The sequence below is a fragment of the Antedon mediterranea genome, chromosome 4 (genome assembly GCF_964355755.1).
Source record: "Antedon mediterranea chromosome 4, ecAntMedi1.1, whole genome shotgun sequence".
In the NCBI taxonomy this organism is placed as follows: Eukaryota; Metazoa; Echinodermata; class Crinoidea; order Comatulida; family Antedonidae; genus Antedon; species Antedon mediterranea.
In genome coordinates this window covers 3,961,293-3,974,640 of record NC_092673.1, presented here as the reverse complement: position 1 = coordinate 3,974,640, position 13,348 = coordinate 3,961,293, and the positions used below count along the sequence as shown (strand labels likewise).

Here is a 13,348-nt window from a genome sequence, read left to right as displayed (position 1 = left end):
CGATTTAGACTTTCACCGTTGAGTACAGTTTTGCCGTTGAGTACTTCTTTAACGGAGTATTTTGAGCGTTGAGATTGTTCTTAACGAAAAAGCTTTCGTTGTCAACGTTTCCTATTCGAATGACTTTCTGTTGAGCACAAATTTACAATTCGAATACAAAAAGTACTCAACGAATCTTTACTATAATATAAAAAATATAAAAAACCTAAACCTATACCTCTCCGTCTAAAACTGTGTAACATTTTGAAATTCATAGATATAATTCGTCGTATTCGAGTGTACCGTTGAGTAGTTTTTCCGTTGAGTACTTCTTTAACGGAGTATTTTGAGCGTTGAGATTGTTCTTAACGAAAAAGCTTTCGTTGTCAACGTTTTCTATTCGAATGACTTTCTGTTGAGCACAAATTTACAATTCGAATACAAAAAGTACTCAACGAATCTTTACGTTGTGACGAGGAAAGTTCTCCAATCGAATACGACAATTGAGTCAGAGAAAAGGCGCCCTCAATATGTTAGCAATGTAACCACTTTGGCAAAATATGTGTAACATTTTGGTAGGAATTATGGGATAGAAGTTACTTTATAAAGCGCCCTCAATATGTCAGCAATTCATTTATACCAGTACATTCATCCAAAAAACTAGGCCTAGAGCCTGGCAGATCATGCTTATATAAGATGTTTATTACCTATTTGAGGCATAACCTCATTATTTATTTGTTGTGTTCATTATTTAGAGGTAATTAACAAGTTGTGATTTTTTTGTATCCACTAAGTGTCATTATAGAATATTAATTAAGTCTAGAAAAGAAGTACTGTAACTTCTTGGATCACTTCCTTATAATTTTTCCTAGTATATGCCAGGGCCTAGACCTAATATACTAGCGGTAATCTTGAGTGTCCGAGGCCTACCCTAGTATCTGATTAGTAGGTAAGCTATCCAACAACTAAGCTCAGGCCTCGGCCTAACTGACTATGTAAGTACGGTAAATAGATTGAGTGTAGCCTATATTATGTATTGTTTGTGATGGATAATGCTTTTGTTTGTTGCAAATGGATTGTTGAACGATTTGCGCAATTTGAAATTTGAACAATCATGGTTAATCATATATCAATTATTCAATTATTATAGTACAGTACTATGATATAAATTGGATGCCCACAATCATTAGTGCCAACATAAAACAGTGAAGTCTGTGCTGATAGGAAACTTTACATCCACATTGTCATTATAGCCTAGGCCTAGGCCTAAATAATGTTTTTTTTTTCTTGTTTCAATTATTTTAATATTGTAACTTTTTGTTTAATTATATCTCATTGTATTTCAGTTATGCAAAGCAGCATTTTATATGGAGGAATTCTTGGAGAGCATATAGATGAAGTGGACCACAATCACCCTGATGTTGCAGAGGTTATTCAAGTATGTGACTATTACATTTAAGTAACATTAAGTAAAAACCCTGAGATACTGCAGCAAAATTTTTTGAGAGCTCATCCTGCAAAAAACCTATTAATAGTAATACAGTCTATTCCCAATATTAGGCTACTAATAGCAGTAAAATATAGAAATTCATTGATAGATATACTGTATATACTATATATTGTTATATAATTTGTCTTATTTCAGTTTGCCAAAGAGAAAGCAAGAAAATATGAGTCTTTAGTAGCAAACAATGGTTTGAACTCGGAACCTGATATTCTTGGTATACATAAAGAAGTAAGAGCCAGTTTATTTATTATTCATAGATGCCTTTCTTTCTTGACATACATTTGTTTAAATCCATGAATAGATTGAATTTTACATTCAGCTATATCTTCCGATGCCATCTCTTGATGGATAAACTTGTATTCTGTAGCTTTTCCGGAATTTCCAAGCTTTTTTTGAGAAAATGACTTATTTACAACAGCAGACCTATAAGAAACAAACCTATAAGAGCCATATTAAGATTGGTCTCAAAACACAATATAATCTGTTTGTTTATTTATGCTAGTTATTAATTCTGCTCTTCATAGAAGTTGCATTACACAGTAAATGGTGCTACTCGCTATGTCAAGAAGGAATACCTCATTGAAAAAGGAAAACAGAAAATACAAACAAAACGTGCAATAGTTGGACTTAATTATAGACTTGCTCTGTCATGGAGCAACAGTTCTTACTTTCATGAATTATTAATAACAAAAGATCGTGCTCACCGTTTATTTATTTTTCAACACACATTTTATGAAACAAACTCAAGGATATGCATAAATTCCAGTTCGGAAATAAACAAGGCTAGTAAAACTACTGATGATCATATTACTATTATTGACCAATCAAGTAGCTTGGGTGATGGTCATGTGGTTCCATCTAGCAAATCGTTTTCAAGTATTCTCAGGAAGAATCCATTATCTTTAGGGGATGGATGTCACAAATCGGAAAGTTATTTGAATTCTCATTGGAAAGTTCCGTCAACTGAAGCGCAAAGACATTTACAAATTTTATCGTATAACATTTGGAATTTTAATAGTTTTGAAAATAATCCTAACTATTATGTCAGAAGAATGAATCAACTAGGCATTGTGAGTATAATCTATAGTTATGATATGTTTTGGCATAGAGATAATAGGGAGTTTTCGCAACCTTACGAATACGATAACGAAAACAGATACGTCACACATTTGTGAAACTTTTGAGCTGATCCCCATTTCATATTCGTAAAGCGTATTCGTGTTGACAAATATCACCAGCCATATTCGTGACTACAAAACGAGTATAGTTTTTGATCTATTTTGCATTTGAATCAGGAATGATTCATGATTATAATATAATTATACTTTTGTTGAAAGTAATTTACTAAAGTAATTTACTAAAATGCCAGGTCAATTTTGATAAATAACAGTTTTTAAAGTCCTCACTCGCTTTGATGTTACGCTAGGCCTAGGCAGCAAAGCACCAAGCAGCACGTACCTGCAATTTACCGCAGTCATTTCGTTGCCATGCGAAACAGATTTTTACTGGCTTACGAAAAACGAATACTTGTGCGTGACGTATCCATTTTCGTTAATGTATTCGTAAGGTTGCGAAAACCCCCTATTATAGTGAAAAATATAATGTCTCTATGGCATAAAGGCCAATTTACACACGAGCAGTAACGTAATAAACCATTTACACACAACGTCTAGCAGACGGGTAATTTCCGCTTGGGATAGATACAGATTCTACATGGGACAACTGTTTTCCGCATACTGTTACTGCGTGTGTGTTAATTGGCCTCCACATTGATTACAAATATCAACAATAACCATTTTGTACGGTCATATTTTGAAAATGTCATTTGAGGTCACACCCCCAGGACCCAAAAAAGTGGCCCATATTAAGAATATCCTAAATAAGGGGTTCTATTGTAGTAAGAACAAGGACAACTGAAATTATTAAATTAAATAAAAATGTTCCAATTTCTTTTTAAATACAGTATGTTATAATGCTATACAGTTATATATTAAAACTATTATTATATAAATATATTACTTATATTACTGTACAGTTGGTTGCAGGCAGTCAAAGTGATATTATAGGGTTTCAGGAAGTTCGATTTGACCAATTAAATGGGAAGGAACTTGGACCCGCTCAGGTGCAACACCTTGCTAACTATTTACCTGGCTACCAGGTAAGTAAATGGAATTTACATATCAGGTGTTACAATCATCACCATCATTTCGACAAGACTATATTTCATTGCACTTTATTATATTACCTTTTTTAGTTTGTCACATTTTCGGTCCAAATAAAATTGAACGTCAAGGTGTTGTTTTCACGCGGCTACTCGCATATCGTTTGGCGCATGGCCTCATGGAGCATTGTGAAAACGAAACATTTGCATTCAATTTGATTTGCCGGCGCTGGAACAGATGTGAATAACCCTTAATAGGGATGTTCCCTGAATTGATGTATCCCAAAGTATGGGATAGAGGTTGTGGTCATTAATGTTATAGTTGGTGACAAAAACCAAAAAATCAAATTTACAGTAATCTTACAGTAATTTTAAAATTCACTTTATTTTACTACAGTTTGTGTACCAACCCGCCGTTTCCTATTTCTCACAGGATCTAGTAAGAGTTGAAGAAGGTTTAGCGATATTTTCCAAACATCCTATTGTAGCACATGACTATATCCTATTATCAAGGTACTAAATATGTCAATAATAGTTACCTCAATTTACCGAGATGTATAAAATCCATTCCCAAACTTTGTATTTAATTTTTTATTATTAATTCAAAGATGTAGCTAGGGTGGCGCAATTAGGCTGGGTTGAAATTTGTGTAGTGATGGTATGGTAGTGATGCTTAAATGGTAGTGGTATGACATCTTGTCCATATATGGGCACATCAAATTTTTTTTTCACATAAAGTTTCCTTTTTTTAAGGAATTTTTCAGATGCCGATGATTCTGTCCATCAAAGAATCTGTCTCCGAGCTGAGATTATTATTCCTGATATTGGTGCTGTAAGTTAATGTAGAGCTGTAGCTTGGTGGTTAACATGCTTGCTTTCTAATCCCAAGGTCTGGGGTTCAATCCTTACCTAGTGCCAGGGTTGTAACTCGCAACTCTTAACTCCACTAAGAAAAAATGTAATTCCTCCTGTATGATTCTAGTTTATCCATGATCTTACTTAAATAGTTAAACATTCAAAATCCTGTGTCTGCTTAAAAGTCTTTTTGACACAAAGTTTTAGAACAGTCTACTATGATAATTGATGCCATAAAATTCAAAAACATTTTCCCCTTACCTCTTGTGCCCCACGTTTATTTACAATACAGCATTTTTACATTATACACTTGGCAATTGTTAATACATAATCTGTTCCTTCTTTCTCTTTCGTGTTGAAAAATGTTTAACCTTTTAATATGGATGATCGATATCTATTTTCTTACACCCTTTTATAATGTTTAGGTTCATGTGTTTGTGACCCACCTTTCACTCAGTGCATCTGCTAGGCTGAGATCTGTCTTGGAAATCTGGAATTATATTAGTGCAGTTAAAGGACCTGCTATCCTATTAGGAGATTTCAATGATGAACCACACAGCAAGCCTATACAGTAAGCATTAAAGTAATTACATAGTGCAATTCAAGTTAGAGCCATACATACAGACAGAACCCTTTAAATAGGCCCTAGCCATATGGATATTGTAGTACTTGTTAAGATATTATCATTTGTTTGTTATACTTGAGGATTTGATGTGAACCAAATGAATACAATCAATCAAATGTCTTTCAGGTTTTTATCTGGTAAAACTGATATTAATGGTGTGTGGACAAGTGAATTGAAAGACGCATGGAGAGTGTTCTACAAGGAACCAAGGTAATTTGTTAACCATTATTAAGCTTTGTCCACACTATCAAACTTTATGTGACAAAAAAAATGTGATGTGCCCATAATGGACATGATGATGTCATATCACTACCATATTTGGGCATACCACCTCCATATATGAGCACATCACACTTTTTTGCCACATAAAGTTCGATAGTGTAGACAGAGCTTTAGGCCATAAAAATATTGTACATTTGAGCTACCATTTTACCACACGATCACAACATCATTGGCATATCACACCCAAGGCTTTTTAAAACACAATAGAATTAATTACCACAGTACTATCACAAGAAATTGTGGGAGCAGTTCGATCAAATCATAACTGTGCATGGGCAAGGTAACATTTTGAACATTATTTGAACTTGCATATTTTTTCTTTAGGCCTGATACCCCTGGTGTATACCAAGGAAATGAGAAAAGGGATGATGGTCTTACATTTAACAGACTTGATAAACATCTTAGGAAACGTGTAAGTACATTTTGTTCTTTTTATTTATTTAGGCAAATTGCCAAAGATAACCATAAGCAAATTCATTCACTATCCTTCCTAGAGGTGGCAATCTGGTTCAGAAGACAAACACACAAGATGCTCTACATAAACAAAGTCTTATTACAAGTCTTTGGGAGTGGAGTTGTAATTTGTCATTTAAAAAAATCCTGACATGACAGGACCCTTGGATTTGTAGCCAAGCATCATAACCACCAAGCCATAACTCCACTCATCTATCAAAAAAAGTTATAATGCTTGCTACGTATATAATTAATACCAAAACTTTTTTTACAGATTGATTATATATTTGTTCGTTTACCAAAACATCTTGAAATAAAAGACATTTCTCTGTTAAACGATGAGCAATGGAATCGCAAGGCTAGCTCAGACCATGTTGCAGTACAAGCAACGATAAAGGAAGCTAGTCCAGGTTAATGAAGACTAACTATAATTGCTTGGTTTTCACACTGAATGCGTACTGTGGTTGAAATAAATAGGCAGTTTGGGCAACGTCCGTATACATAAGGGTAACAAGGGTATGAGAGTTTTGGAAATCAGTATATTGTCAATACAGATTGGTTTATATGTTTAAATGCTGTGTAAGCAGCGCATTCACTCGTTTGAGTGTCTTGTGCAATACTTGACAAGTTTTTGTTTTGTAAACTGAAAGAGATGGTAATTTATGCAAAAGAAGTAATCTATGCATCCATATAGGCTCAGTATACAACTTTAGTTATCGTTACCATATTTGGTAAATCGTAAAAGAGACCTAGGTCGATAAACAATAAGAGGCCAAAACCTCTATCCTACTATTTAAGCAATTTTTTATTTTAATTTAATGCTCTTTAGTTGCCAAATAAATGCAAAATTATATATGTGGATTATATATTTATTCATAAAACTTATTTATATACCAGCCACTGATACACACAGCATTGTCATTATTTTCAGTAATTTGCCTTTGGATTTGTATATATATGGATTGTATATTTATTTAATAAAATGTATTTTAAAAAGGTCTACTCTTTTCTTGTATTGTAATACATTGGTACAGTAATATTGTAATATATTTGTTATACTGTATTATAATAAATTGGTAATATTTTATTGTATTACATTGGTTATATTGCATTGTAATAAATACATTGGTAATAATATTGTATTATAACAATGGTTATATTGCATTGTAATAAATACATTGGTAATAATATTGTATTATAACAATGGTTATATTGCATTGTAATACTGTACATGGTTATATTGCACTGTAATACATTGGTTTATAGTGTATTTGAATAGTTTTATATTTATCAAAAATGGAAAGACACTTTAAAATCTGCTCTGATATGATTATTTTCAGCACAATTAATTTAATAGTTATTTGTTGAATAAAGATATTTTTATTATTGTATTGTAATATGCAACATAATGTGTTTGAATTTGTACGCTGTGAAATATTTTGATTTATTTTATTAAAAAATTCATTACAAAAAGTTCTATATACCAGCTTTTTTTTAAAAACTGAGTTTATATCCCAATTTGAACTTTCTTACTACTGTATTATATTATATATTTACAGGCCATCCCAGGAACGACCACATTATTAGGTATTCTAGTTGTCCTGGATATAGTTTTCTGGGTATTAAAGTTGTCCTGGGGTAGATAAGATAAGATTTATAGAGCGCATATATCCACAAAGTGCTCAAGGAGGTAGTTGTCTGGATGTTACAGTTCTCGTCTAGGTGGTACAGTTGTCCTGGGGGTAGTTGTCTAGGTGGTACAGTTGTCCTAGGGGTAGTTGTCTAGGTGGTACAGTTGTCTAGGTGGTACAGTTGTCTGGGTGTTAGTTCTCCTGGGGGTAGTTGTCTAGGTGGTACAGTTGTCCTAGGTGGTACAGTTTTCTGGGTGTTAGTTCTCCTGGGGGTAGTTGTCTAGGTGGTACAGTTGTCCTAGGGGGTAGTTGTCTAGGTGGTACAGTTGTCCTGGGATTAGTTGTCTAGGTGGTACAGTTGTCTGGGTGTTAGTTCTCCTGGGGGTAGTTGTCTAGGTGGTACAGTTGTCCTAGGGGGTGGTTATCTAGGTGGTACAGTTGTCCTGGGGGTAGTTGTCTAGGTGGTACAGTTGTCCTAGGGGGAGTTGTATGGGTGTTACAGTTGACATGGGGGTTGTTGTCTAGGTGGTTGCCCTAGGGTGGTTGTTGTATGAGTGTTACAGTTGTTATGGGGGTTGTTTTTTTTGTGGTTCCCTGGGGTTTGTTGTCTTGGTGGTTGCCCTGGGGTGTTACAGTTGTCATGGGGTTGTTTTCTGGGTGTTATTTGTCTCGGCTGTTCTCTGCTATTAGTGTGCCAATTGCAGTGTTGTTCACTGGAAATTCAGTCATGTAATATTACATAGCAAGGTTCATCACTCGACAACAAATAGTATTGTACTTTTCATTGTATTTATATGCAATTTTATTTATTAAACTAGTTTATTATTATGATATTGTATGAATTGAAATCAATACGAGTCTTACAAAACAAAATAAAGCCATGATAAAACCAAATGCTCTTGATGTTTTAATACATATATACAACCAAACTATACAGTTTGCATTCAACAGCAAAATTGATGTTAAAAAAAGGCCAAAGACATGTCCGTTGCACCTGACTGGTTTGGTGACCTTAATGACCTCCTAACTAACACCAATCATACATCCCACTACTCGGATGTCGTCTTACTGCATATCATCATCATCTTCTATATCACGATCACATGTCAATTTATTCTCATCTTTTCCTCTTCTTTTTTGGTCTTCCCACGTCGCCGTCATCTTCTTCTGATGTCTTCGTTTGTTTTACAATATTCTCTGGGTCGTTGGCCTCTACTTTCCAGCATTCTTTAGGTGCTAGTTCTTCAATTCTTCTAACTGACAATGTTGATCGAACAGATTTTCTAGAAACTAAATAAAATAAATGAGTAAAATCTTTGAATTGTATTATTTATCAAACTGAATAGAATAAAACAATAACAAAAATAGTTTTGATAAATTGTAGTGTAGTGAGGCAGGCTTAAGAGCTACCCAATTTTTCTTTTCAATATGAAATATGTTTTTTGGACATAAGACATTCAGAAGAACATTTAGTATACATTTTATATATCATTTCATTTAGATATGTTATTTAGGCTTTAAATTAATAACAATAACTTCAAAATATATCTAAAATTAGTAGTAAAATAAATGAAGGTAAAAATACTCACTGGCATGCATAAGTAAAGCCCTACAGTTCCTTGATAATGCATTTTTACATTGGCTTTCACTCAAACCAAACAACAGGCCGCTGAATATCACATGAAGGAAAATATAAATATATACAGCAGCTATATATACAGCAGCTTTAGACAGCAACTATATACAGCAGCTATATACAGCAGCTATAGACAGCAGCTATATACTGCAACTATATACAGCAGCTATATATACAGCAGCTATATGCAGCAGCTATATGCAGCAGCTATATACATCAGCTATATACATCAGCAATATACAGCAGATATATACAGCAGCTATAGACAGCAGCTATAGACAGCAGCTATATACAGCAGCTATAGACAGCAGCCATATACAGTAGCTATATACAGCAGCCATATACAGCAGCTATATACAGCAGATATATGCAGCAGCTATATACAACAGCTATATACAACAGATATATACATCAGCTATATACAGCAGCTATATACAGCAGATATATACAGCAGCTATATACAGCAGCTATAGACAGCAGCTATAGACAGCAGCTATAGACAGCAGCTATATACAGCATCTATATACAGCAGCTATATACAGCATCTATATACAGCAGCTATATACAGCAGCTATAGACAGCAGCTATATACAGCAGCTATATACAGCATCTATATACAGCAGCTATATACAGCAGCTATATACAGCAGCTATAGAGAGCAGCTATATACAGCAGCTATATACAGCAGCTATATACAGCAGCTATAGACAGCAGCTATATACAGCATCTATATACAGCAGCTTTAGACAGCAGCTATAGAGAGCAGCTATATACAGCAGCTATAGACAGCAGCTATAGAGAGCAGCTATATACAGCAGCTATAGACAGCAGCTATAGACAGCAGCTATATACAGCAGCTATTTACAGCACAAAAAGGATACAGGTTGGCAACATCATATGGTGATCGTATCTCCATTACCTACAGCAGAAAATGTAACAATAAGATTAAACAAATTATAATAGTATTTATTTCTAAGCTACTATTATAATAGGCACATGGTAGTAGTTTGACAGGAAAATATACTCTGGGTAACAATAAAGGTTAAAATACACCTATTATGTTTCCTGCACTAGATTCATCCATCTATGAAAGCATGTTATGGATTACTACCAGTTTTAAGCTCTGTCTACACTATCAAACTTTATGTGAAAAAAAAATGTACCCATTTATGGACATGATGATGTCATATCACTACCATATTTGAGCATATCACTACCACATTTGGGCAAACCATACTTTTTTTGTCAAACTAGTTTGATAGTGAAGACAGAGCTTTACAGACCAAAACTCAATACTGTATACAAAGCTGTATATTTATTTCACATAATAAAGTGGAAATAAATGTAAATAATAATAATATAATAATAGTAAAAATAAATCACTGACTCTTTCAGCTTGGCTTGAAATGATAACATTCTTTCCGTTGTTAACTGCCACTAATGCATGTGCATTGCCGATAATGTTTCGCCGTGCAGTGGTGTTGTTGATGGCTGGTGTATAGATGATCTCAAAATGTACACCTCTATCCTGAGCCTAGAGAAAAATAAGACCATTCTTATCATCACTTATGTGTGATGTATTTATGTGGAAAAACTAATAATAAAAACATAGTTTAAGTACCAATGAAATCTCAACCCTTCAACTGTACCAAAACCAAAACATTTCATAGTTCTACACTACAATACCCTGATTTTACCATCCCTGGATTGTACGTACGCATAAATTGACCGATGACGTCATCGTTTTTAGTCATTTTAATACATACAGTAGTGTACTATTTTCTTACATTGAGGGCAAAATTTAACAACAAACCACAAAGACTGCATATGCTTTTCTAGTATGCTAGGCCTACCTAGATGCGAGGACTAGCTTGGCATAAATTTTAGTAGTCTAGGGCTAGCTCTTGACAGCTGCATGCTGTAAGTAAAGTAGGCAAACATGGCCGCCTTTTTAGCTACAATCTACATATTTGGGGGTCAATTTAAGGTCAACTTGGATTTTAGAAATCTCATTTCTTACCTTATTCTTTTGGTTCTGTACTATACGTAAAATGTAGGTTGTACTGTACATTGAAATTGTATTTCAAATTTGGCAAAGATTGCTACATTATAGTTTGAAGGGTAGTCCAGTACATTCATTAAGACTGTTAAGAACTTACAGCTCTGACAGGATGGTATTTCATAAAAAATGGAAGCCGCTGTGTGAAGTCCAGTGATATAATATCTACTTCCAATTGGGTACATGCCAACAAGAACAGTTTGTCTGTTGTTGGTTGAACAGCGAGCAAATCATATGATTGAATGGCATTGTCTGTTGACTAAAGAAAGGTATCCTGTATAGTATTAATATCATAATAAGAAAAGTAATAATAATCTTTTATGATAATAATTATTATTACAGTCAACTCTCCCAATACCGGACTCTCTTAAAACGGCAAACTCTCCCAAAAAACAGACTTTTTATAAGAAAGGTTCAAAAGGTCCCAAATGTGTTTTTACCATTAAAAACACATTCTAAATACCAGACTTTCCAGACATACAGTATCGGGCCAGCCAATAGGTGTCCGCTATTGGGAGAGTTGACTGTATAATATTTATAAGGTGCTTTTTACCATGTATGGTTTAACAATGCTTAGAGAAAGGAATAAAAATCAAAAAAGGTGTCAACGTAGAAGAAAGAAAAAAGGTAAATATCCAAAGAATTTACAGTTAGAAGTGGAATTTGCTAAGTTCATTTTCCGAACTTTATCAGTAGAGACAATAACAGTTAAGCTGAAACATTGATATTGACCAAGGAATAAGTGCGTTGGCAACTGTTATTATTTCACTGGGTCCTAGTCGCCACAAGCTACAAAAGTTAGTACATGTTTAAGAGACCAAATATTACCATCCTTGCAAACGTTGTGTTGTCCTTTAAAATAAGCGTAACTCTTGACAGCTGTTGAAGACTTCTACCTTTAACCTGCAAATAGTTGATATGACAGTTGTTTTAAAGTTTAGAAAAATGACATGTGGAATTGAAACATGTTAAAAAGAGATAGGTACAACGCATTCAATTTGAACTTTGAATTAAAAAATGAAACTAGTTCATAACCAACCTTCAAGTTTGCAATGTCAATATTCTGTAGTTCTACTGGTCCAGGAGCATTCTTTAACTGCAAAAAATTAATCAATTATTAATATCATATTTGTTTTTGTTTATTTTATGTCGTACATATAACAGTAAAACTTTACAATGTTTTTATGCAGAAATAAAGAACAAAATATTGATTAAAAATTTAGTCAATCAGAACAATGCTGGAATTTCAATTCTGAATCAGAGTATTTAAACTCACCCCTTTCTTATCTCTCACAACATGATTGACAGCTACTACTTCATAACCAACTGCAAAAATATTTATTAATAATTATAATATTATTTTATATATAATAAGCCTAATAATAAAATATTATATTAAATTTTATAGATTTTCTGGATTGGATGGGTTGTATTGGCATTTGAAAATTCTAAGGCATTGATTAAATTTTACTATTATAATATAAAATGAACAAAAAGACAAATATTAAATATTATTATTAAATATTAATTAATATAAAATATAAATAAAAAAAGAGACAACATTTATTTTTGGATTTGAGCTAAAAGTATAGAATAATGAAGATGGTTTAACCATGGTGGAGGTAATTTTTACCTCCATGGTTAAACATACATGTTGACCAGTAAGGCCTACCTAGCCTAGGCCTGCACAAGCCGGGAGTACCGCCGGCTTCCCTTGGATGGATTCGCTAGCCTCCCTAAAAGTAGAGCTACGTAGTAGCCTAGGCCTCTACTTGATTCTATAAATCATTAAATCATTACAACAATGTTTTCTTTAGTTAATTATTCATAGCATATTATTTAATTTTATTCAAATAAACAAACCGTTCGCAGCACTTCCAATTAGCTTCTGTAGCTGTTTTTTATCTGTTGTAAAAGGAATATTTAGATCGTGAAACTTGGCCATGTTTTCACGTGTTCAACTTGTTTATGTTCCGACACGTATGGCGCGCCTAAAGTGTCAAATACTGTATATTACTGTAATGCTGACTAGGTTTTCTTGTAATAATCAACTGATTTTTATTTAATCATTTAAATATTTTTCTCTCCTTTTTATTGTTTCATTCATTGCACAAATTAAAGTCTAGTCTAGTGCCAATGATATAATAATACAACAATATT

General features: G+C 33.5%; 2 protein-coding genes across 2 annotated transcripts; one reads left to right on the top strand and one right to left on the bottom strand.

Moving 5' to 3' along the window:
* Positions 1 to 638: 638 nt before the first annotated feature.
* On the top strand, positions 639 to 6,890 carry LOC140047906 (uncharacterized). Its single transcript, XM_072092935.1, has 11 exons — positions 639 to 736; positions 1,326 to 1,417; positions 1,625 to 1,714; positions 2,011 to 2,556; positions 3,522 to 3,644; positions 4,045 to 4,160; positions 4,401 to 4,479; positions 4,928 to 5,073; positions 5,254 to 5,337; positions 5,734 to 5,821; positions 6,137 to 6,890. The coding sequence occupies exons 1-11, from the start codon at positions 676 to 678 to the stop codon at positions 6,275 to 6,277; spliced, it is 1,566 nt and encodes a 521-aa protein (XP_071949036.1). The 5' UTR covers positions 639 to 675; the 3' UTR covers positions 6,278 to 6,890.
* A 1,446-nt stretch (positions 6,891 to 8,336) lies between these two features.
* On the bottom strand, positions 8,337 to 13,160 carry LOC140047905 (ribonuclease P protein subunit p30-like). The gene is made up of 9 exons (XM_072092934.1): positions 13,052 to 13,160; positions 12,465 to 12,514; positions 12,228 to 12,284; positions 12,017 to 12,091; positions 11,289 to 11,447; positions 10,517 to 10,663; positions 10,011 to 10,048; positions 9,083 to 9,162; positions 8,337 to 8,783 (listed from the first exon to the last, which is right to left on the bottom strand). The coding sequence occupies exons 1-9, from the start codon at positions 13,131 to 13,133 to the stop codon at positions 8,611 to 8,613; spliced, it is 861 nt and encodes a 286-aa protein (XP_071949035.1). The 5' UTR covers positions 13,134 to 13,160; the 3' UTR covers positions 8,337 to 8,610.
* Between the last annotated feature and the right edge of the window lie 188 nt (positions 13,161 to 13,348).

Coding starts and splice junctions, on each gene's coding strand:
- LOC140047906 (XM_072092935.1), top strand. CDS start 676: ATGTTTATTACCTATTTGAGGCATAACCTCATTATTTATTTGTTGTGT. Junction 5,338..5,733: donor GTGTTCTACAAGGAACCAAG/GTAATTTGTTAA, acceptor TTTTTTCTTTAG/GCCTGATACCCCTGGTGTAT. Junction 5,822..6,136: donor ATAAACATCTTAGGAAACGT/GTAAGTACATTT, acceptor CTTTTTTTACAG/ATTGATTATATATTTGTTCG.
- LOC140047905 (XM_072092934.1), bottom strand. CDS start 13,133: ATGGCCAAGTTTCACGATCTAAATATTCCTTTTACAACAGATAAAAAA. Junction 10,664..11,288: donor AATACCATCCTGTCAGAGCT/GTAAGTTCTTAA, acceptor ATTTTTCTCTAG/GCTCAGGATAGAGGTGTACA. Junction 10,049..10,516: donor TTTCAAGCCAAGCTGAAAGA/GTCAGTGATTTA, acceptor TTTCTGCTGTAG/GTAATGGAGATACGATCACC.